Source organism: Oncorhynchus mykiss, chromosome 4 (assembly GCF_057628025.1).
Source record: "Oncorhynchus mykiss isolate SJ-2025 chromosome 4, ASM5762802v1, whole genome shotgun sequence".
Taxonomy (NCBI): Eukaryota; Metazoa; Chordata; class Actinopteri; order Salmoniformes; family Salmonidae; genus Oncorhynchus; species Oncorhynchus mykiss.
The window spans coordinates 85,825,695-85,850,000 of record NC_143025.1 but is presented as its reverse complement, the minus strand read 5'-3'; the positions used below and the strand labels follow the sequence as shown (position 1 = coordinate 85,850,000).

Sequence of the window (24,306 nt, the reverse complement as noted above, 5' to 3'; positions counted from 1 at the left end):
ATTGCTGAAGAGCTCTGGGATCGTCCTCCCTCCTGTTCTCCATGTGTTGTGTTGCTGTAGAGCTCTGGGATCGTCCTCCCTCCTGTTCTCCATGTGTTGTGTTGCTGTAGAGCTCTGGGATCGTCCTCCCTCCTGTTCTCCATGTGTTGTGTTGCTGTAGAGCTCTGGGATCGTCCTCCCTGCTGTTCTCCATGTGTTGTGTTGCTGTAGAGCTCTGGGATCGTCCTCCCTGCTGTTCTCCATGTGTTGTGTTGCTGTAGAGCTCTGGGATCGTCCTCCCTGCTGTTCTCCATGTGTTGTGTTGCTGTAGAGCTCTGGGATCGTCCTCCCTGCTGTTCTCCATGTGTTGTGTTGCTGTAGAGCTCTGGGATCGTCCTCCCTGCTGTTCTCCATGTGTTGTGTTGCTGTAGAGCTCTGGGATCGTCCTCCCTGCTGTTCTCCATGTGTTGTGTTGCTGTAGAGCTCTGGGATCGTCCTCCCTGCTGTTCTCCATGTGTTGTGTTGCTGAAGAGCTCTGGGATCGTCCTCCCTCCTGTTCTCTCATGTGTTGTGTTACTGAAGAGCTCTGGGAATATGTGTATGAGCATAGTAGGAGTCACAGCTTTGGATAAGCTATTGTCACAAGACCAAACTCTTAAATTACTTGCTTGGTTCCTGGTTCAGAATACATTTAAAAAAATGATTTATTCTTTCCTTATTCAGGGAAAGCTCATTGAGACCAGGGTCTCATTCCCAAGGGTGACCTGATCACAGAACAACCAAATACAATGTTAACCAACACAGCAATCAATACAAAACACAACATTTAATAAAAAACAGTTACAGTCCTCAGCTGCTAGGTCCTCAATCTGTGTTGAATAAACTGCCCAAGCGGCAAATTATCAAATGACAAAATATTAACAGGTCAATTTGTATTTTGTTTATTATATTGATAGAGTAATAAAGTTCAAAGATCTCTAAGGTATTAATCATATGAATCATTTAAAAAATCAACTGATATTTGACATTCATGGACAATGACTTCTATTGTTAGTCACCCATTATGCTAATCTGAGTCTTTATATTCAGATGATGGTATGAAGCATGGAAGATTGTTCAGATGGATGGAATCACAATACAGTTGACTTAGATGATACGATTGACTGTCTGCAGTGGCGGTGGGTGGGTAAAAGCAGCCTATGTGTTGTGATAATTGTTTGTTCTATAACCTGTTAGTTCTTATTTAAAGGCCAAGACGATAAGAAGACACCGTGGCGGAAAAAGCACTCTTTATTTCATCACAAAACCGGAGAGCAACATCTGTCCAGTGAAGTCCACAAAGCATATTGCATGTACAGTAACAGACAGTTACATGACCTACAGCCTGGTCAAGCTAGTTAATGTTTCAGACATTTTTGGACCACTAAACAACTATTGATTTTGAACCATGTAGAATTATCACAAGTTGGAAAGAAAACAGGAGCTGCCTCCACTATTCCAGCACCATTTACACTTCTCTATTTCAACGTATTCTAATCACTTATGCTTAGTTTAATACAGTGACAACTAAAAGATGCCAAAAAACGATCTAGTCCAATTAACGTAAGCTAAATATGATGTGGCTGTCCATGGTTCTGATTTCTGTGTGTGGTGTCTTGCATTTTTTATATAACATTTATTTCACTAGGAAAGTCAGTTTAAGAACAAATTATTAGCAAATAGCAATATGCAAAATGCATAGGTGATTAAGATATGCAAATATAGCAACAAGATAACAATAGGAATGTCAGAAGTAGGATGCAGTAACATGTGGTGCTGGAGCATCTGTCTAAACAAAGCACAGGTACAATTAAGGTGGACTTTCACGCAAGAATATTCTCCCTAAGCCCTATTCAGACTTGAGATAAGTTCATTTAACATGGCCTTAAGTCCATGTCTTATTGAGTCGATGTTAAAACGACTTATCTCAAGTCTGAATCGGGCCCAATTTGCTCATTTTAACAAGGGTGGTTCAGCACAACAGTTTAGTCCTAAAGACTGGCTGAGTGCACTAAGCAGGAGACCCGTGTTCACATTTACCTTCTCACAGGAATACCAGTGATGAAGTCCCACTTTACAAATGTTACCTCACATTACCTTTGCTATCTTAGTGTTTTGATGCTGCCTTTTAAATGCACTGAAACACCTAGAAGGGTTTTCACAACAATATCATAAAACACAATTATTCATATTGAAGAACCACTCTGGGTATTTCAGACACCCCCCAAACACCCTCAAAACACTCTCCAAACACCCTCCAAACACCATCCAAACACTCCAAAATCTCTCCAAACACCGTCCAAACACTCTCCAAACACCCTCCTAACACCTTCCAAACACCCTCCGAACACCCTCCGAACACTCTCCGGACACACTCCGAACACACTCCGAACACCCTCCGGACACACTCCGAACACCCTCCGAACACCCTCCGAACACCCTCCGGACACACTCCGAACACACTCCGAACACCCTCCAAACACTCTCCGAACACTCTCCGAACACCCTCCGAACACCCTCCGAACACTCTCCGAACACCCTCCGAACACACTCCGAACACCCTCCGAACACCCTCCGAACACTCTCCAAACACCCTCCTAACACCTTCCAAACACTCTCCAAACACCCTCCGAACACTCTCCGGACACACTCCGAACACACTCCGAACACCCTCCGGACACACTCCGAACACCCTCCGGACACACTCCGAACACCCTCCGAACACCCTCCGAACACCCTCCGGACACACTCCGAACACACTCCGAACACCCTCCGAACACTCTCCGAACACTCTCCGAACACCCTCCGAACACCCTCCGAACACTCTCCGAACACCCTCCGAACACACTCCGAACACCCTCCGAACACCCTCCGAACACCCTCCGAACACTCTCCGAACACCCTCCGAACACACTCCGAACACACTCCGAACACCCTCCGAACACACTCCGAACACACTCCGAACACCCTCCGAACACCCTCCGAACACCCTCCGAACACCCTCCAAACACTCTCCAAACACCCTCCAAACACCAGAGCTCAGCTAAGGTGCACTATATTTCATGGTTTTACAATGAGGGGGTTTTGAGTAGTCTTTCTATTTTAACAGTGTACTTCTTATATGATTAATGTGGAATAAATGCCTTGCGTTTCATCGTTTCCATGCATTGTTTTTTAACTGCAAGACTTGTAGTGTAGCCTAACATTTTGTGAACTGCACCAATTTCATAGTACTGACTGAATCTTATATTATCCTCACAAACACCTTCAGTTTTGTATTGAACACTTGAACTTGTCTGCAATGCATTTTTCTTCAAGAAAAACCACACACTTGATAAATGATTGTTATTTGTGTCCTTCCATGTCTATTCAAGTTGTTCTCTGTGGTCAGCCAGCCAGACACGCTCTCACTCACACACTACGTCTCTCACCTGGTTTTCCTGCCTGTGATCTTGGACCTGGGCCCGGCGTGGCTGGGCTGAAATCAAAAGCTTGGCCCTGCCTGACAGGAGGGGTAGTGTTAGTGCGTCCCAAATGGCATTCTATTCTCCATATAATCTACAACTTTTGACCAAAACTCTATGGGCCCTGGTCGAATGGAGTGCACTATAAAGAGAATCGGGGTCCATTTGCATGTCAGCCTACAGTATGTGAGTGTTTATGTGTCAGCGTTGGGAAATGGAGAGAAAGAAGTAGAGAGCCTTGACCTGGTCTGGTCTTCCCTGATTAGCCTCTGGGCTACAGAGCGCGGTACAATAATTTACTCGGTTTTCCTGATCTATTTTTTACTCAATACTTTTTCCTTAACTTCTTAAAGTGTTGTTGGTTAAAGGGCTTGTAAGTAAGGTCTACAGCTGTTGTATTTGGCGTATGTGACAAATAGAATTTGATTTGATAGTTTACTGGACACCAGCTAGCTACTGTATCTAGCTGTTGTTGCTGTTAGTTACCTAAGAGTTGTCAAATCACCTATGGTTCAAAGCACCTGGTTTCGTAACATATTTGTGGCATAGAGACTTTTGGATTGCCGTAAATTGTAGATATAATGTCGAGCTCTGTCGTTCAAATAAGATGTAACTGCAATGAGAAAAGATCAAATTAAATCAATGTCAATATCAAATCACAGAAACATTATGAAACGTAACATGAGTGACGTTTACTCTGCACATTTATTTGCATGTACAGAGAGCCTTTCTTATTTCAATCCAAATAAAACGAAGCTGCATTTCTGAGCCCAGAGGACAATTTTTATATTTTAAAGCTGAGGTGTCAAAGCAGGTATTTCACAGCTGGTTGCCCTTTTTAATACATCTCTTCCAGAACAGAACACCTTCCAGCATTATAGCCCTGCTGCCTGCCACTCACTACCACGATGACAGGTGTGAACTGCAGAAAAGGGTAGTGTTGCGAGTAAATGTGTCCCCTGGTGCCCTAATCTCTCTGTTTAACTTGAATAGGTCGGGATGCACTGTAGCTGTGTCAGTCAGGAGAGAGAGTTCTGTGTGTCTGTGTGTGTGTGTGTGTGTGTGTGTGTGTGTGTGTGTGTGTGTGTGTGTGTGTGTGTTTTGTGTGTGCGTGCAAGTGTATTTGTTAAAGAACATGTGAAGGAACCCAACGCGTTGAGAGGAAAATGCAGAGGAAAGAAGAGGTTGATGTTTTAATGTTCTGCATGTTGATCATTGTGTTTGGAGCCTGGGTCACATGATGGAGTCTGGGCATTCAGGAACAGTGTTGTCACATGATGGAGTCTGGGCGTTCAGGGACAGTGTTGTCACATGATGGAGTCTGAGCGTTCAGGAACAGTGTTGTCACGTGATAGATGCAGTACATGGGTCTAAGTGTGTATGTGGTATGTGTGTTTTCATCAATAAGACACAAGGGATGTGTACTGTAGGCCTGTGAGTTTATGTGTAACAGATGTTGTACTTTGTACCTCTCTTGCATAGTGTTTTTAAATAATGGAATGGCCAGCCTCCCTGGTCTTTCTATTTGAATATGTGCATGAAATACACTACTTCACTGAGGGACCTTACAGATGTCGTATGTATGAGGGACAGAGGAAGGGTTAGTTATTTAAAAAAACATGTCAAACCCTATTATTTCACACAGAGTGCGTCCATGTAACGTATTATGGGATATGTTAAGCTACATTTTACTCCTTGACTAATTTATGCTTGTCTAAATATATTATCTGAATACAACAACTATTTTAGGTTATGCATTTTTATTTATCTTAAAAAATATGTCATTTTTCTTCCATTTTGACATGTATTTTGAGGTGATTGTTTGCCATTAACTTTCATTGAAACACATTTGTGCTAATTTGAGTCTGTTACATGGCGTGTGCTATATTATAAACCAAATGTTTTGCGACCTGGATCCTGATTGGCTGTAAGCCGGAACATGAGACAAATTACTTTACTGTTTAGTGTTCTAATTACATTGGTAAAGTACTTATAATAGCAATAAGGCACTTTAGGGGTTTGTGGTATACGGTCAATATACCACAGCTAAGAACGGCCCTTAGGCGTGGTATATTGGACTCACTATACCACACCCCTTCGGGCCTTATTGCTTAAATATACTATCTGCTCTACTTCCTCATCTCTGACCCCCCCCCCCCCTTCCCTTTAATACAGAGGCGTCTATCCTGAGCTATGATGGCAGTATGTACATGAAGGTGGTGATGCCTGCCGTGATGCACACAGAGGCAGAGGACGTCTCCCTACGCTTTATGTCCCAGCGTGCATTTGGGCTCCTCATGGCCGCTACCTCCCGGGACTCTGCCGACACGCTCCGCCTGGAGCTGGACAGCGGCCGTGTCAAACTCACGGTCAACCTAGGTATCGTATGAAACTGTTAACCCTCCCTGTCCCGGTGTCTTCAGGGGAGGTCTGTTCGAGTTGACACATGGTAGTTTTTGTTAGTCATTGTTTTCATGAATTATTTTTGTTTGGGTCAAACTACAGCTGTTTTCTTGTACAGTAGTTGCATGGATTGTATTTGCTCCGCATCATATATTTAGATGTTCTTGCTTTGCTGCTATGTCATCACTGTAGAATATTTTACAATTCATCTAACAATTAAATCACCGTATCCATGATTATCACAGTCATTTTCATTAAGATATTGAGAAATAGTCAGTCATGTTCACAAGTAGAAAGGAACATTTCTCAGATATTAGGCTGGAGATGTTCAGTTACTTATATGCTATCAAACATTGTTTTATTATACATTACATAGGCCTGTTTCACCCCTCAATTACAGGACTTCTTAATAACAAGGTCCTCTTATTATGATGGCCATTTTTCTCTCCTTCCCATCCAAAGGTTCTGATATAAAGTACCAGTCAAAATGTTTGGACACACCTACTCATTGCAGGGTTTTTCTTTATTTCTTACTATTTTCTACATTGTAGAATAATAGTGAAGACATCAACACTATGAAATAACACATATGGAATCATATAGAAACAAAAAGTGTTAAACAAATCAAAACATATTTTATATTTGAGATTCTTCAAAGTAGCCACCCGTTGCCTTGATGACAGCTTTGCACACTCTTGGCATTCTCTCAACCAGCTTCACCTTGAATGCTTTTCCTACAGTCTTGAAGGAGTTCCCACATGTGCTGAGCACTTGTTGGCTGCTTTTCCTTCACTCTGCAGTCCGACTCATCCCCAACCATCTCAAATGGGTTGAGGTCGGGTGATTGTGGAGGCCAGGTCATCTGATGTAGCACTCCATCACTCTCCATCTTGGTAAAATAGCCCTTACACAGCCTGAAGGTGTGTTTTGGTCACTCTCCTGTTGAAAAACATAGTCATACTAAATGCAAACCAAACGTGATGGCGTATCGCTGTAGAATGCTGTAGTAGCAATGCAGATTAAAGTGTGCCTCGAATGATAAATAAATCACAGACAGCGTCCAGCAAAGCACCCCCACGCCATCACACCTCCTTTTTTGGTTACTACATGATTCCATATGTGTTATTTCATAGTTTTTATGTCTTCACTATTATTCTACAATGTAGAAAGTAGTAAAAATCAAGAAAAACCTTTGAATGAGTAGGTGTGTCCAAACGTTCTACTGGTACTGTATAACTACATCTCAATAATGCATTATTATCCTACGTTCTTACTGTCTGGGTTTTTTGTTGTCGTAACCGTGTTTTGTTGATTATTTCCTGTATTTTTTATTTTGGTTCGGTCCATGGTTCCACCCTTTAGCACCCCTACAGTAGTGTAGGTGGTGTTTCCCATGTCGCCTTGTTCAAAGATGATCACCCCTTCAACGGCCCTTAGCCTGCGGCCCGCCTAGCATACAGCTCGAGCCCACAGCACACAGCAAGCCTGCAGATGGTGGCATATAGGATAGTATAGCAGCACCCGTTTCTTTATCTATACACACGTGGACACAAACATTAAGCTAGCTTTGTCTAGCTTGCCTTCCTCTATATCCACCCTCATGCAAAACACAAACAAACTGTACCTGTCAACCGGTGGAGGCTGCTGAGGGGAGGACGGCTAATAATAATGCACTTGTCATGTATTGTCATGTTATGTCTTGTTTCTGTCCTTTCCTTTCACCCTGTCTCCCTCTGCTGGTCGTACTAGGTTACCGTTTCTGTCCCTCTTTCCCCCAGCTGTTCCTTGTCTTCTCTGACTACCTCATTCACCCCTTTTCCCACCTGTTCCCTTTTTCCCTCTGATTAGGTCCCTATATCTCTCTCTGTTTCTGCTCCTGTCTTTGTCGGATTCTTGTTTGTGTGTCTCATGCCTGAACCAGACTATCATCGTGTTTGCTGCAACCTTGTCCTGTCCTGTCGGAATCTACCTGTCCATCTGAGCCCACGTGTGTTCATCATTAAAGAAACTCTGTTTGTTAATTCGCTTTTGGGTCCTCATTCACGCACCTGACAGCACTGAATGGACTGGTAATGGAACTCCATTACATTCTATTCTAGCCATGATGATGAGCTGTCCTCCCCTCAGCAGCCTCCACTGCTGTCAACACATACATATGTAGGATCTTAACACATAAGGGGGGATACTATTAAGATATGGAATTGTTTTAAGAAGGTCAAATCAAGGATCATTTTGCTAAATTATTTCAATTTTTAAGATCCCTTGAAGGTTCTACTAAGCTATAGTGAATTGCTTTAATTTGATCACACTTTTCTTGCTCAAATTAAGATCCTCCATCTGTATGCTTATAAAGATGGGGGATCAATGGAAATTGACCTGTGTATTTCACTCAGTTTTACATTATGTTATGGACACATTATAACTGTCACTTTCCTAATGTTGCCAACTATTATTCTCAGAGTCTGACTAGTATATAGGACTTCAATACACAATATCTAATGGGATTTGGCTGGTTTCTCTCATACAAACGTATCCTATACCTTTGCTGTCTTTGTGTTAGTGCTGAGGTCTGAGGTAGCCTGGAACCCTCTGAGGTCCTGCTAGGCCACTGTACGCCGCTGGTGCTGACTGGATCGACGCTGTTTGCTCCCACTTTTCTGTTGCGGTTGACTGTACATGACGAGCTGGGTCACATGGATCCTAACCCAGATCACCTGACCAATCACAACACTACTTATTCCCTATTGGTTGAGATATAGGCCTATCTTGTATACCGTTTGCAACCTAAAGTGTAGGATGTATCATACTCCAATATGATATACATTTGATATAAATAACTAATGGCTACAGGTGCAGAATAACAAAGTATGGTTACAAAATTCTGGGTTAGTAAATCGATGTGGCCAATGAACTGCAAGTGGCCATTTTAAAAAATAGGCTTCAAATCCTAAACTATAAAAACACATGTTGAAATTTGAAAACAACATTATATTTTGAAAATATATTTTATGCATCTGTTCAGACCTAAAAAAAGATAGAGATCCAAAATGGCAGTTTGATGTTGACCATCATCACAACTTATCCTAACTACCTGAAATGGCCGCCGATGTCATGTGACCGTCCCCGGAAGGTGGAGTTTCTGTTCTTGGATGTCAGCAGCTTTTACCTTGAAGGATGCGATTTCATCTGTCACTTATTTCCCCCCTATCTAGACTGTGTCAGGATAAACTGTAACACCAGTAAGTCTATACTCCACTTGATGGAGAATTCTTATTTAAATGAATATGATATCATTATTTTTGACATGATTTGTATAGATAGGATAATGCACAGAAGTGGGATAAGGAAATTGCATTGATAATAGATCAGCTAAGATCAAAGACCTTATGATTAAAGTGTGATGTTTCTATACATAATTAGCTATATGTTAACTCAACTCAATTAGCCAACTTTTCTTGATCTTTTTAAGGTTAGTTAAAAAAAAATACATCTTTGAAAATGTTACAGAAATTCACGTACATTTTCTTTAAAATTAATGTTTGTTACATTGTAGTGTGGCTTATAAAGATTTAGTGATACTGCTCTTACTCATAAAGAGGTCTTTGAGTTTGTTTTGGTCATGACAACATGACAGCAGTGTATTAATGTGTGTATTAATGAGAAGGACTCGGTTTACGCCCTGAATAATGTTTGCAAAGAATGTTTTCTATTTAAGATTGTTCTTTGTGCTTTTGTGTGTGTGCGTATGTGTGTGAATGTATGTATTTGTGTATGTATGTGTGTATGTATGTGTGTGCGTATGTGCGTGTGTATGTGTGTGTATGTGTGTATGTATGTGTGTGTGTGTATGTATGTCTACCTGAGGTTGACAGTGTGTCTCAGCTGCAGTTCTATTCGACGGTGGATCTCAGTTTGAGTGACAGATCAGACACACTCGTTCACTCTAATTATACTGATCAATGTCTCTGATTACACACCACAACTAATGAGGCTGCAGGTACACACATAAACATAAACGTTGAACTCCCTGTGGTTGCACACCATGGGCTTGACACGCCCTCATGTGGGTGGTTGAGGAATTTGTTTTTGAAGAAACGTTCTCCATACTGTAGGCACATATGTACGGTCTCATACTCCTTGAAAAAAGATCTGAGCCCTTTTATGAGTAACAGCAGTTATTATCTTACTGTATTTATAGTGTCAGAGTAACACCAGTTAATATCTTACTGTATTTATAGTGTCAGAGTAACACCAGTTATTATCTTACTGTATTTAGAGTCTTAGAGTAACATCTATTATTACTTTACTGTATTTAGAATCTTAGCGTAATATCTATTATCATTTTACTGTATTTACAATCTTAAGAGATGGTAGATGATCAAGTACAAACATATATCTTTGCAATGTATTATAATCTCTTCAGGTCTTTTCTCCTTTATTTTTGTTGTAAGCCAAACCAACTCTTTGATTTCAGAGTGGGCAAAGTAAACAGAACATGCACAGAAAGCAACCCAACCTGGTGTCCCGCATACGAGATCCCTAGCTACAATCAGTGTCCCCAAAACACTTTCTCATTTTCTGGCCTACATAAATTGGTTACTGGTAGACAAACCCCAGCTCACCCAGAGAAAACGAAGGTTTGGTTTGTGCTGCTGACTAACCCTAACCCTGAACTAACTAACGGTCATTCTCAGGCAAGGGACCAGAGACTCTATATGCGGGACAAAAGCTCAATGATAATGACTGGCACTCTGTCAGAGTGGTCCGACGCGGTAAAAACTTCAAACTGACAGTCGATGAAGACATGTCTGAAGGTACTGGTTCTGATGTGATGAGAATGTATTTGCTCTTTTTTTTTACTAATAAAGAGGTGAAATCCTTTGAAATTCCTATCCTACCTTTCTCCCTCCTCCTTACCTCTTTGACCCTTCTCCCCCCCTACATGTTTCTCTCTCTTTCTCTCTCTCTCTCCCTCTCTCTCTCTCTGATTCTCTGATTCTCCCTCTCATTCTCTCTCTCCCTCTTTCTCTTTCTCTCTCTCTCTGATTCTCTGATTCTCCCTCTCTCTTTCTCTCTCTCTCCCTCTTTCTCTTTCCCTCTTTCTCTTTTTCTCTCTATCTCTCTCTGATTCTCTCATTCTCCCTCTCTCATTCTCTCTCTCCCTCTCTCATTCTCTCTCTCCCTCTCTCATTCTCCCTCTCTCATTCTCTCATTCTCTCTCTCCCTCTCTCATTCTCCCTCTCATTCTCATTCTATCGCTCTCACTCTCTCTCCTCTCTCTCTCTCTCCCATTCACTCTCGCTCTGTCTCTGTCCCCTTCTCTCTCTCTCCAGGCCAGATGGCAGGCGACCACACCCGTCTGGAGTTCCATAATGTGGAGACAGGCATTCTGACAGAGAAGCGTTTCGTCTCGTCCTCCCCCTCCTCTTTCATTGGACACCTGCAGGTAGGACCAGCATGTACTGGCAGAAGCACGTGTTCAATCATAAACATCATTTGGCATCTGCCAGGCACTGACCTGCACGGGAAGGAGGGGATCATGGTCAGACCAGATTACAGCCTCTGATTGGCTATTATTCCCTAACCGTAGAGGCTAATCAAAGTGGTGCAATACTACTGTTCTTCAGTTGATAAAAGCAGTTATCATCATATTAGTTTCTTCACTAGGTTATCGTGATACCAAACGCCATTGTCATACTCAAAAACTAACTCGGACCTCTGACCTCTAACCCCTAGGGCCTGAAGTTCAACGGTATGTTCTACATTGACATGTGTAAGAATGGAGATATTGACTTCTGTGAGCTCAACGCCCGCTTTGGCATGCGCTCCATCATTGCTGACCCGGTGACCTTCAAGTCCAAGGGCAGCTATTTGGGGCTTGCCACCCTGCAGGCCTACACCACCATGCACCTGTTCTTCCAGTTCAAGACTACATCGCCGGACGGATTCATACTGTTCAACAGTGGAGACGGGAACGACTTCATTGCTGTGGAGCTGGTCAAAGGGTGAGTCACTTAGGACACCATTATTGAGCTGTACTTAGTCATGTAATTAAAGGCCCAGTGTCGTCACAGTACTTTCCCCTTTTGATTTGTATCGTATTGTACAATAGCTGATGAAACTGTTTGTGAAGAAAATGTGATCAGTGTTATTTCCTGATAGTTGCTAGATGAAAATACAATCTATACAGGACCTTCAATCTGCAGGGGTGTACTCATTCTGACAAATATGCTGCAAAACGTTTCTTAAACGGAAGCAAACAAAACAGGGAGGCACCTACCTGAATTGGTCTGTTTTGCTCCGTTAACTTCCATTTGGTTCTTAAGTGGTAAACGGTTTCTGGAATGAATAAAACCCAGGTTATGCATAGACAGAGTTTTGACCTGCCTGGTGACATCACCAGGCTGTATAAATAGACCAATAACAAAGAGAGTTCCAAACCTTTCTGCCATTTGAGATATCCCTCCAATTAAGTGCCTCCAATTAGCTCCCTCACTCAGACCACTCCCAGACAAATGAGAATAATATTTTTTTTGTGCTACAAAAACTGTAGCTGTTGCTTTTTGACAATTTGTATAGATAACTATTATAGTAAGGTACTTAATTGTTACCTAACAAATTATTTGATAATGAGATGAAAACGGCTGCATTGGGCTTGCAAGAGTCAGATTATGGAGTTCACCTGGCCTTGTTGGTTCAGTGTCTTTAGTTGGTGTGATAAAACTCAAATAGTCCAAGTAAAACATGAATAGTTAAGAAAATATTCACTACCAAGTTGTGAGAAATGCCAAAAGACTAGGCAAGATATTCTGAGGCAAAGGTTATCCTTCAGAATAACTTGATTATGGGTAAATTATGTGGACACCTGCCGGTCGTTTTAGCCACATTTTAAGAAGTATATTGATTGGCAGTAAGAGGAGAAGGAGAGCTCTCACTTCCATAGTGTTCCTACAATCATATTTAATGACTGTGCCAATCCCACACTCCTCCACTTCAATGTAGTGGGCACTACAGCTGAGTAATATCCCCTACACTCACCCACTTCAACTGAGTCCACTTCTACTCTCTGGTCTAGTAGGTACACTAACGGACACACACGTCTGAAATGTGTCTCTAAGTAAAGTGGCAGATAAGTGTGCACTTAGGGGGAAGTGCACTTAAAAGTACTATAGTGTGTATCCTTGTTTCCTTGTCTCCTAGTTTAGAAGTAGTGTATTTATTCAGAGTAACTTGCAGGTTACAACAAGTACAGTCATGAAGAGAGATAGATACATGTGTACTGTTGAATGCTACCCCAGCTGTATTAAAACCTTGGTCCCCATCCTAGGTTAGTCCACTGTGTACTGTTGAATGCTACCCCAGCTGTATTAAAACCTTGGTCCCCATCCTAGGTTAGTCCACTGTGTACTGTTGAATGCTACCCCAGCTGTATTAAAACCTTGGTCCCCATCCTAGGTTTGTCCACTGTGTACTGTTAAATGCTCCCACAGCTGTATTAAAACCTTGGTCCCCATCCTAGGTTTGTCCACTGTGTACTGTTAAATGCTCCCACAGCTGTATTAAATCCTTGGTCCCCATCTTAGGTTTGTCCACTATGTGTTTGATCTGGGTAACGGGCCCAGTCTACTGAAGGGGAACAATGAGAGAGCTCTGAATGACAACCAGTGGCACAACGTAGTCATCACTAGGGACGCCACCAACACACACACACTGAAGGTGGATGCCAAGTCTGTCACACAGAACATCAACGGGGCCAAGAACCTAGACCTCAAAGGTAGGAGGACCAAGCAGCGAACACAGAAATCCAGTTCTGTGATACTTTTTCATTTGATTGCTTTAGTTTATTTAGTAAATATTTTATTCACTTTTTTTTTTAACTGCATTGTTGGTTAAGGGCTTGTACAGTGGGGCAAACAAGTATTTAGTCAGCCACCAATTGTGCAAGTTCTCGCACTTAAAAAGATGAGAGAGGCCTGTAATTTTCATCATAGGTACACTTCAACTATGACAGACAAAATGAGAAAAAAAATCCAGAAAATCACATTGTAGGATTTTTAATGAATTTATTTGCAAATTATGGTGGAAAGTAAGTATTGTGACTAGATATGCATATTTATATCCACAAATCTCGGTTTACATTGACGCCATGTTCAGAAATGCCTCTAAAATATCCAGAGGAATTATAGAAAGCTACGCCAGATAACAGAAATGCTCATCATAAACTTTGACTAAAGATACATGTTCTACATATAATTAAAGATACACAGGTTCTTAATGCAACCGCTGTCTCAGATTTTTTTTAAATGTTACGAAAAAAGCCTAACATTGCAATAATCTGAGACAGCGCTCAGACGTAAAAGTATTTCTCTGCCATGTTGGAGTCAACAGAAATACGAAATTACATCATAAATATTCCATTACCTTTGATGATTGTTCATCAGAATGCAGTGCAAGGAGTCCTAGTTCCACAATAAATTGTTGTTTTGTTCCATAATGTCCAATACTAGTGTCCAATTAGCTGCATTTGCTAGCACTTTCAGCTCACGTGCCCAAAAGCTGACGCTGGTCCAGGACAACACGCACGAAAACTTCAAAAATATATATTCCAGGTCGAATAAACTGGTCAAACAACGTAGAGAATCAATCTTCAGGATGTTATTTTCATATATATCCAATAACGTTCCAACCGGATCATACGTTTTCATCTGCAGCCAAATGGAACGACAGTGGCACCCACAGAGAAATGCATTCTGCCAAGACCGTGACCAATACCCCTCCCATTCGGTCAAAGTTCACACCAGAAGCTCCATTCCACGTTCTACTGAATGAGGACATCTAGTGGAAGGCGGTAGGTAGGAAGTGCTACCAGATCCATATCTTGTTTGGAAAGGAAGGGAAGATGACTTCAAATTTGACCCACATTCAGAATTTAACTTCTTGTTTGGAAGATTGCCTGCAATATGAGTTCTGTTATACTCACAGACATAATTCAAACAGTTTTAGAAACGTCAGAGTGTTTTCTATCCAAAAGTAATAATAATATGCATATCTTAGAAATCTAGGACAGAGTAGGATGCAGTTCACTATGGGCACGCAATTCATCCAAAGTGAAAATACTGCCCCCTATCATCAACAAGTTTTAACACCCCGGCAGTCCTACAATCTAAGCTAGATGCCCTCAATCACACACAAATCATCAAGGAACCCACCAGGTATAACCCTAAATCTGTAAACATGGGCACCCTCATAGACATTATCCTGACCAACTTGCCTTCCAAATACACCTCCGCTGTTTTCAATCAGGATCTCAGCGATCACTGCCTCATTGCCTGTATCCGCTATGGGTCCGCTGTCAAACGACCACCCCTCATCACTGTCAAACGCTCCCTAATACACTTCTGAGAGCAGGCCTTTCTAATCGACCTGCCCCGTTCAAAAAATGCAGAATTAAGAACAGATATTGCCCTTGGTTCACTCCAGACCTGACTGCCCTTGACCAGCACAAAAACATCCTGTGGCAGACTGCAATAGCATCAAATAGTCCCCACGATATGCAACTGTTCAGGGAAGTCAGGAACCAATACACACAATCAGTCAAAAGCAAAGGCCTGCTTTGTCAAGCAGAAATTCGCATCCTGTAGCTATAACTCCAAAAAGTTTTGGGACACTGTAAAGTCCATGGAGAACAAGATCACCTCCTCCCAGCTGCCCACTGCACTGAGGCTAGGTAACCACTGATAAATCCATGATAATCGAAAATTTCAACAAGCATTTCTCAACGGCTGGCCATGCCTTCCTCCTGGCTACTCCAACCCTGGCCAACAGCTCCGCCTCCCCCCGATCGCTGCAGCTGTACATTTACTTGTTTATTGTGTTATTGGCTTGTTTATTGTTTGTGTAACTCTGTGTAACTCTGTGTTGTTGTCTGTGTCACACTGCTTTGCTTTATCTTGGCCAGGTCACATTTGCAAATGAGAACTTTTTCTCAACTAGCCTACCTGGTTAAATAAAGGTGTTCTCAACTAGCCTACCTGGTTAAATAAAGGTGTTCTCAACTGGCCTACCTGGTTAAATAAAGGAGAATAAAAAATAAATAAAACTAGCACACTACCATTTTATTCTAAATGGGATGCTAGTCTGAATGTTGGAACTACTCAGTTTGACAAACAATATTTGCTTATTTGACTAAGTAAAGGCATCATAATCATGACTAGATTATCCTGCCATCACATAAATGTTGTTGACACACTCTCTGACTACGTCCTTCATTTGATCTTCCCCCCCCTCCCTCCCCCCTCCCTCCAGGGGATCTGTTTGTGGCTGGTCTGGGGCCCAACATGTATCAGAACCTTCCTAAGCTGGTGGTCTCTAGAGAGGGTTTCCAGGGCTGTCTGGCATCTGTCGATCTCAACGGCCGTCTACCTGACCTCATCAATGATGCCCTGTTCCGCTCAGGACAGATCGAACGCGGCTGTGAAGGTACGACCCCTGACCTATGACCTCTTTGACTTAGGCGCACATATATTATGCATCCAGTTCCAAATTGACCCCATGACTAGATCTTTGTCTTCTACTCATGGCTATGGTTTGTTCCTTGCCCACTCATACCTTCAGCCTAGTTAATTTATGGCCACTCAGGGTCACAACCTGAAGTAATTTAAATAGTATACTGGGATCAAAGACTAGTGCATTATGTACTAGTCTAGTCAGTACACTGCCTTCCTCCACTAGGTGTTGCCAAACCATTACACTTCATTCCTCCACTAGGTGTTGCCAAACCATTACACTTCATTCCACCAGTAGGTGTTGCCAGACCATTACACTTCATTCCACCAGTAGGTGTTGCCAAACCATTACACTTCATTCCACCACTAGGTGGTGCCAAACCATTACACTTCATTCCACCACTAGGTGTTGCCAAACCATTACACTTCATTCCACAAGTAGGTGGTGCAAAATATTATTCTGCATTCCACCACTAGGTGGTGGCAAACTATCAGTATATGAACATAAAGACAGCGTTCTCTCACATCACATTCCTACAACACACACCCCTGTCTATCCATCTGATCCCTTTTACTGTAATCTAACACATGAACACTAATTAACCACTAAACATAACCTGAAATACTTCCATTTACCAACACTATAATTGCCTGTACATATGTAGGATATTAATTTGACCTGTATTGTCGCAACAAAATAATCCTGCAGCAACTGGATTTGAATGTTTAGTCCATAATGTTGCTTGATTGGTGGTTAGGCGGTTAGCTGGTCAAAATGAGGCTACATGAAAAGTGGAATACTGTTAATTAATATAACCGTGTATAACCTTGTGTCCTGCATGCGGCACATGAAAATTCTCACCAACAAAAGAGTGATCAAATTAAGATCCTGCAGCTGTAACTACAATATCTGAACGGCTCTGAGCACTAACCTTGTGCTGCCTCACTAACACTAACTTTTTCCGCTTCTTCCTGTTCTGTTTGTTGTGTTACGGCGCTAACAAAGTTGATTTCACCAAAGCCGACCTGCAAGGTAGAAGGTTTCACTCTGACCGCTTCTCTGAGGCGCGGCTGAACTGACAGAATGCTGTGTGCAATGCATCTTGGGTGTAGCTATGCCGACCATGTCCCACTGCTGGAGAGGAAGGCTCACTCCCTGAAAGTGTCAGGAGAAACAGAAGGAACAGAAAGAAGAGATAAAAGAGAGCCTTAAGAGGAAGCATGAATGAGAAAAGCTGTAGCTGGAGCGAAATAGATTGAGAGAGAAAGAGAGAAAATGTTATAAGATTGAGTGATAGTGAGAGGCAGAGAGGCTGAGAGGCCGAGAGGTAGAGACAGAGAGATTGTCAGGGAAAGAGATAAATCGAGGAGAAGGTGAAAAACAATCAATTCAACCCATCCACAGAGAAGCCCATCCATAAAACATGAGATCCATTTTCAGGCGCAGGGCTTCGTGTAGTACTGTTACTACGTTGTCTTACCAGTCGTGGGTGATGTCTACCTGTCTCTGTATAGCAAATTCCTTTATTTCATTAGGAAAAGTTGAGATGTACTGAAAAGTATAGCAAATCCTGCAACTGCGCTTCAACAGCTTCAGAGTGCTGCTAGTTAACCATCTCTCAGCCTCTATCTCTCGCTCTCTCTCTCTCTCTCAGCCTCCCTTTATCTCTTTCTCTCAACCCTGTCACACTCCTTCCTTCTTTTCTCTGGTGAGAAGAGAAGGTGCTGTTTCAGAGAGCGAGTCCTCTCCAATAAAGACAGGGTCGTGGTTACTGAATACCACCACTCTTCATTACACAGTAAAGGCACTTTCAGCCAGCAACTATAGTTCTCCTTTTTCTGTCCCACCTCCAAGTTATTCTCTTGTCTCACATATCATCTTGCACGAGACTATTGCACTTAAACAACTGTTTATTTGCAGTTGTTTATGTTTCTTGTTTTTTTGTATTTTTTTTTTTTTTTTTGTTTTTCTTTAAATCTTTTCTCTTTGGAGGTTTTTGAAAAGGTTTGGTATGTTATTCGTTTAATCCAGACGGATTGACTATGCACATATAATGCAGAGTTCTTGTCTACATTCCCTCTTAGAAAAGTATTCAGAAGTGTGAGATATGTGCCGTGGTGGTTGGTGGAGAATGGAATACACACATCCAGTTTGACTTTGAATGCCCTGTGCAAGTGACACGTCATACTTCCCTGTTTGTGTCCTTGGACTTTTGAATGGGCTTGACGATTACACATTATCATCGAATGCATAAAAACGCGGTTCAAGAAGGCAAATATGAAACCATATTAGTGCTTGTGGATGAATTTGCCAGATGCCTTTCATTACGTTTTTTTGCGCTGAAAACTATCGCTTTACGTTTCTGACCATCGAATACCATCCGAAAACCCAATAACATTCCAAAACGACAAGGTCCCTTTCATATTGTATACCCCTTCAAACTGTCTCAATGGAGTGCATACTCAGGAATATGCACTACTGTACTGCACACTCTAAAGTCTTCATTTGTTCTTGTTTACTCTTCTTGTTCTGAACTATATGTGTTGCAATTCTATAGTGTTGTAAATCTATAGGTTTGTAAGTCTATAGGGTTGCAATTATATAGTGTTGCAAATATGTAGTGTTGTAAATCTATAGGTTGGTAAGTCTATAGGGTTGTAAAATCGATAGTGGTGTAAATCTATAGTGTTGTAATTCTACAGAATTGTAAATCTGCAGCATTGTAAATCTATAGTATTGTAAATCTATAGTGTTGTAAATGTATAGTGTTGTAAATATATAGTATTGTAAGTCTGTAGTATTGTAAATCAATAGTGTTGTAAATCTATAGTATTGTAAATCTATAGTGTTGTAAATATATAGTGTTGTAAATATATAGTATTGTAAATCTGTAGTATTGTAAGTCTATAGTATTGTACATCTATAGTATTGTAAAACTATAGTCTTGTAAATCTATAGTATTGTAAGTCTATAGTATTGTAAATATATAGTGTTGTAAATATATAGTGTTGTAAATATATAGTATTGTAAGTCTATAGTATTGTACATCTATAGTATTGTAAAACGATAGTCTTGTAAATCTATAGTATTGTAAAGCTGTAGTATTGTAAATATATAGTATTGTAAATCTATAGTATTGTAAATATATAGTGTTGTAAATATATAGTATTGTAAATCTGTAGTATTGTAAGTCTATAGTATTGTACATCTATAGTATTGTAAAACTATAGTCTTGTAAATCTATAGTATTGTAAAGCTGTAGTATTGTAAATATATAGTATTGTAAATCTATAGTATTGTAATTCTATAGTGTCGTAAATCTACAGTGTTGTAAATGTGTTGTTTTAAGTCTATAGTAGTACATCTATAGTGTCGTAAATGTGTAGTGTTGTAAATGTAGTGTTTTAAGTCTATAGTCGTACATCTATAGTGTTGTAAATGTAGTGTTTTAAGTCTATAGTCGTACATCTATAGTCACTTTTTGTACATCTAATACTCTGTTTTTTGTAGTTTTTTGGGGGGACGTTGGGCAAATTGTCTTTCTTTCTGTGACTCTTGTACAGTATCTGTCTTTGTAGCCACCTGAAAAACATCCTGTTTTTGTCCTTTTTGTTTGTGGCTGTTCATAATGGGTCATATGTAGTGTTAAAACACACAAAGGGAATGCTGTTTTTCTGTCACCAAACATTGAGACTTCCTGTTGGATTTATATGGCACGCATGCCCCCAATTCCCATCCCACACCAAGTGCACTACTGCATGGTACCTCCAATGATGGGGCTCAGTACCGACCCCCCCCCCCTGTGGTTACTCCACCCCTTTACACCCTGTCTGTTCCAACAGGACCCAGCACCACCTGTCAGGAGGACTCCTGTACCAACATGGGCGTGTGTATTCAACAGTGGGAGAACTTTACCTGCGACTGCACAATGACCTCTTACACAGGGACACAGTGCAACGACCGTGAGTACCGTTTAACTTTAACTATACATATGTAGACCGATGCGAAGACGCGAGAAAAACGCAGTTCACAGGGATCAACTCTCATACACACACGCACACGCACACGCACACGCACACGCACAGACAGACAGACAGACAGACAGACAGACAGACAGACAGACAGACAGACAGACAGACAGAGACGCACACACAGACAGACAGACACACACACACACACACAGACACACACACACACGCACGCACACACACACACACACACACACACACGCGCACACACACACACACACACACACACACACACACACACATACACACACACACACACGCACACACGCACACACAGACAGACACACACACCTGCAGCTTCCCCGTGACCAGCTACACTGATGGACGCAGTGCAACTACCGTGAGTCCTCAGGGGCACATTGATTATCTGCATGATGCTTGCTGTTATTCTGACTCTGTTTCCAATGCATACAGTATATTCTACTATCTCTGTAACATAGAGATACACAGTACACAACAGGTTGAAACGGTTCTCAGTGTCACACTTTGTTGTTGTGTGGTCAAGGAGTCTCAGGGCTTTAGGAACTCAAGAGTTGAGTTGAGTGTGTGACTGATGATATGTGCAACTTCTGGTTCTGGCCAAGCAGGCATTGCATAAATGCCCCTAAATAGCTTTCTCAAATGTGTGTGTGTGTGTGTGTGTGTGTGGCTCTTATCCCCGTGACGATGGGGACTCTCCTCTTCAATTTGCAGTGTCTTTAATTAGACAGTGTAATGGAAGGGCCGCTCTGCTCTGCCCAGGGCACAACTAATTTAATATTTATTTCACCTTTATAGGCTAGTTGAGAACAAGTTCTCATTTACAACTGCGACCTGGCCTAGATAAAGCAAAGCAGTTTGACACATACAACAACACAGAGTTACACATGGAATAAACAAACATACAGTCAATAATACTGTATAAATAGTCTATATACAGTATGTGCAAATGAGGTAGGATAAGGGAGGTAAGGCAATAAATAGGCCAGGGTGGCGAAGTAATTACAATATGGCAATTAAACACTGGAATGGTAGATGTGCAGAAGATGAATGTGCAAGTAGAGATACTGGGGTGCAATGGAGCAAGATAAATAAATAAATACAGTATGGGGATGAGGTAGTTGGATGGGCTATTTATAGATGGGCTATGTACATGTGCAGTGATCTGTGAGCTGCTCTGACAGCTGGTGCTTAAAGCTAGTGAGGGAGATATGAGTCTCCAGCTTCAGGGATTTTTGCAGTTCGTTCCAGTCATTGGCAGCAGAGAGCAGGAAGTAAAGGCATCCAAAGTAAGAGTTGGCTTTGGGGGTGACCAGTGAGATATACCTGCTGGAGTGCGTGCAGTGGGTGGGTGCTGCTATGGTGACCAGTGAGCTGAGATAAGGCGGGGCTTTACCTAGCAGAGACTTGTAGATGACCTGGAGCCAGTGGGTTTGGCGACGAGTATGAAGTGAGGGCCAGCCAACGAGAGTGTATAGGTCGCAGTGGTGGGTAGTATATGGGGCTTTGGTGACAAAACGGATGGCACTGTGATAGACTGCATCCAATTTGTTGAATAGCGTTACCAGGACAGTAATGGACAAGGCATATTGATATTAGGAAGAAGCATGCGTAGCCGAGTGATCATAGGGGTCCAGTGAGTGGTTGGGCTGGCTGGAGACACGGCGATTCAGACAGCTCGCAGGCCTGGGCTAGCAAGCCAGCAGAAGGACCTAAGAGGGACTTCGCGACGGAGGAAAGTCTGTTTTTGCCTCCTCGTGTGGTGACGTTGATATAACAGTCGTGATGGATTAGTAGTGTTCCGAGTAGCAGAGGGGTCCACGTCCAATTAGTAAAATAGGTATAGTGGCCCAAGAAATTGGAAGATGGATCTATTCAGCTAACAGTCCAATGTGCTCTAGACAGCTAGCGGGCCGTGGCTAGCAGCTAATGGGCCACGGCTAGCAGGCTAGCAGATGGGCATTCAGGGGACGTCGCGACGTAGGGGCCACTTGAGTACCCCCTCGAGCAGATTATATCGGTAGTCCAGTCGTGAAGGATCGGTGGGGTTCCCTGCCCCATACCGGCAGTAGTAGTGTCCGGGTATTGTAGCCCAGGAGTGGCTAATGGGCCTCTTCAGCTAGCTGGGAGAATGGGCCTAACATCGGCTAGCTCCAGGCTAATTGGTGCTTGCTTCGGGACAGACGTTAGCCAGGAGTAGTCACTCGGATTGCAGCTAGGTAGCTGCGATGATCCAGATGAAAAGGTTCAGAGCTTGCGGTAGGAATCCGGGGATATGGAGAGAAAATAGGTCCAGTATGCTCTGGTTTGAGTCCCGTTGTACAAACTGGCGAGCTGAATTATAAAAAGATATAAAAAAGATATATACATGGGACACGACAAGACGAAGGACAAAGACATCTGACAGCTACGCCATCTTGGAGTTTTTGATTTGAATAATGTAGGTACTGTGATCAGTCGACACTGAAATTACGTCAACCTTTCATACCTACTAATGCTGTTGCTAGGTCCACTGCAGATAACACTCTCTTGTCCTCTACCTCTTTATTTCTCTCTCAGTTTCTCCCTCTCTTTTTGTCTTTACCTTGCTATCTCTCATTCGCTCTTTATATCTCGCTCTCTCTCCCTCGTTCTCTCCCTCTATCTCCTCTCCTTTCTTTGAGACAGAGTCATGGTTCGAGGCGATGAGTGCTACTCTGACCCGATGATTAACTCAGGGTCCTGCCTCACCAGGAGAAAGAGTGGTTTCATATCCAGTCCTGTTGATTCGTCAACGTAAGGACATGTTCATACTTCCGTCCTAAAAAGTTCACTATTCCCTATAGTAGTGCACTACTTGTGGCCATAGCCCTATGGCTCTGTCTCTATGATGGTTTTCATTGTGTTGTTAGTAGACAACTAGTATAGTAGTTGTAGCCAGGCAATGGAGGTTCAAATACTGTACTGTACTGGTTGTGCTGTACAGTCAACAAATGAACAACTTCATTGTTACTTGTCACCTATTAAACAAGTGGCACTTGGCTGCTGATACATTTAGTGCTTTAATATTCTAGCCAGGTACCAGATTAGTGTTAAATCTGTGTTCTATAATGTCCTGTTTAGTGTCTCTTCTACTGTTCCTCCTCCCCTGAGTTTTATAAACAGTTCATATAACCACCACTAGATGGCAGTAATGCACTGAGCAGCTCTGTGCATAGCCCACCGACACATGGCTGGCTGAGAGAAGAAATTAGATGCAATCCTCTGAGCATGTAATCAACTTTCTTCTTATTTTCATTCTCTCTCTCTCTCTCTCTTTCTCTCTCTCTCTCTCTCTCTCTCTCTCTCTCTCTCTCTCTCTCTCACTCTCTCTCTCCACCCCCTCTCTACTTCTACCCTTTCCAAACACACAAACCCACCCTGCTCTTGCTGCTCCAGCTGCTGAAAGTGGAATGATATGATGTGATGAAAAGCTTTCTCCACCCAACAATGCAACAGTGATATCTCCAATCATGTTGTTTGATAGTGAACCAGTAGAATGGTGAACCAAGGGGACTCAGCATGGTTCAATTGCTGTCTGTGCTGTGATGTACTGTACTGTGTTGTACTGTGTTGTGTTGTGCTGTACTGAACTGTAATGTACAGTGTTGTGCTGTACTGTACTGTACTGTGTTGTGTTGTACATGTTGTACTGTACTGTACTGTGTTGTTGTGCTGTGCTGTACTGTGTTGTACTGTACTGTACTGTACTGTGTTGTGCTGTGCTGTACTGTGTTGTGTTGTGTTGTACGTGCTGTACTGTGTTGTACTGTGTTGTGCTGCACTGTGCTGTACTGTACAGTGTTGTACTGTACTGTACTGTACTGTGTTGTGTTGTGCTGTACTGTGTTGTGCTGTACTGTGTTGTGCGTGCTGTGATGTGTTGTGCT

The 24,306-nt window shown here is 42.2% G+C and overlaps 1 protein-coding gene across 16 annotated transcripts in view; it reads left to right on the top strand.

The window, feature by feature from the left end:
- Positions 1 to 24,306, top strand: part of LOC110522572 (neurexin-3b) — a 628,889-nt gene that overhangs the window by 239,906 nt on the left and 364,677 nt on the right. For 12 of the 16 annotated variants that reach the window (XR_016495480.1, XR_016495482.1, XR_016495479.1 and 9 more), the window contains 8 exons: positions 5,658 to 5,861; positions 9,098 to 9,124; positions 10,580 to 10,699; positions 11,219 to 11,331; positions 11,622 to 11,890; positions 13,469 to 13,659; positions 16,191 to 16,364; positions 20,234 to 20,353. Coding sequence is in view for 12 of the 16 variants with exons in the window: in XM_090233221.1 (XP_090089347.1) it covers positions 5,658 to 5,861; positions 9,098 to 9,124; positions 10,580 to 10,699; positions 11,219 to 11,331; positions 11,622 to 11,890; positions 13,469 to 13,659; positions 16,191 to 16,364; positions 20,234 to 20,353 (1,218 nt within the window). In the remaining 4 variants the exon portion in view is untranslated. The remainder of the gene's footprint in view (positions 1 to 5,657; positions 5,862 to 9,097; positions 9,125 to 10,579; positions 10,700 to 11,218; positions 11,332 to 11,621; positions 11,891 to 13,468; positions 13,660 to 16,190; positions 16,365 to 20,233; positions 20,354 to 24,306) is intronic. The other 4 variants (XR_016495481.1, XM_090233216.1, XM_090233212.1 and 1 more) reach the window with 2 other exon arrangements.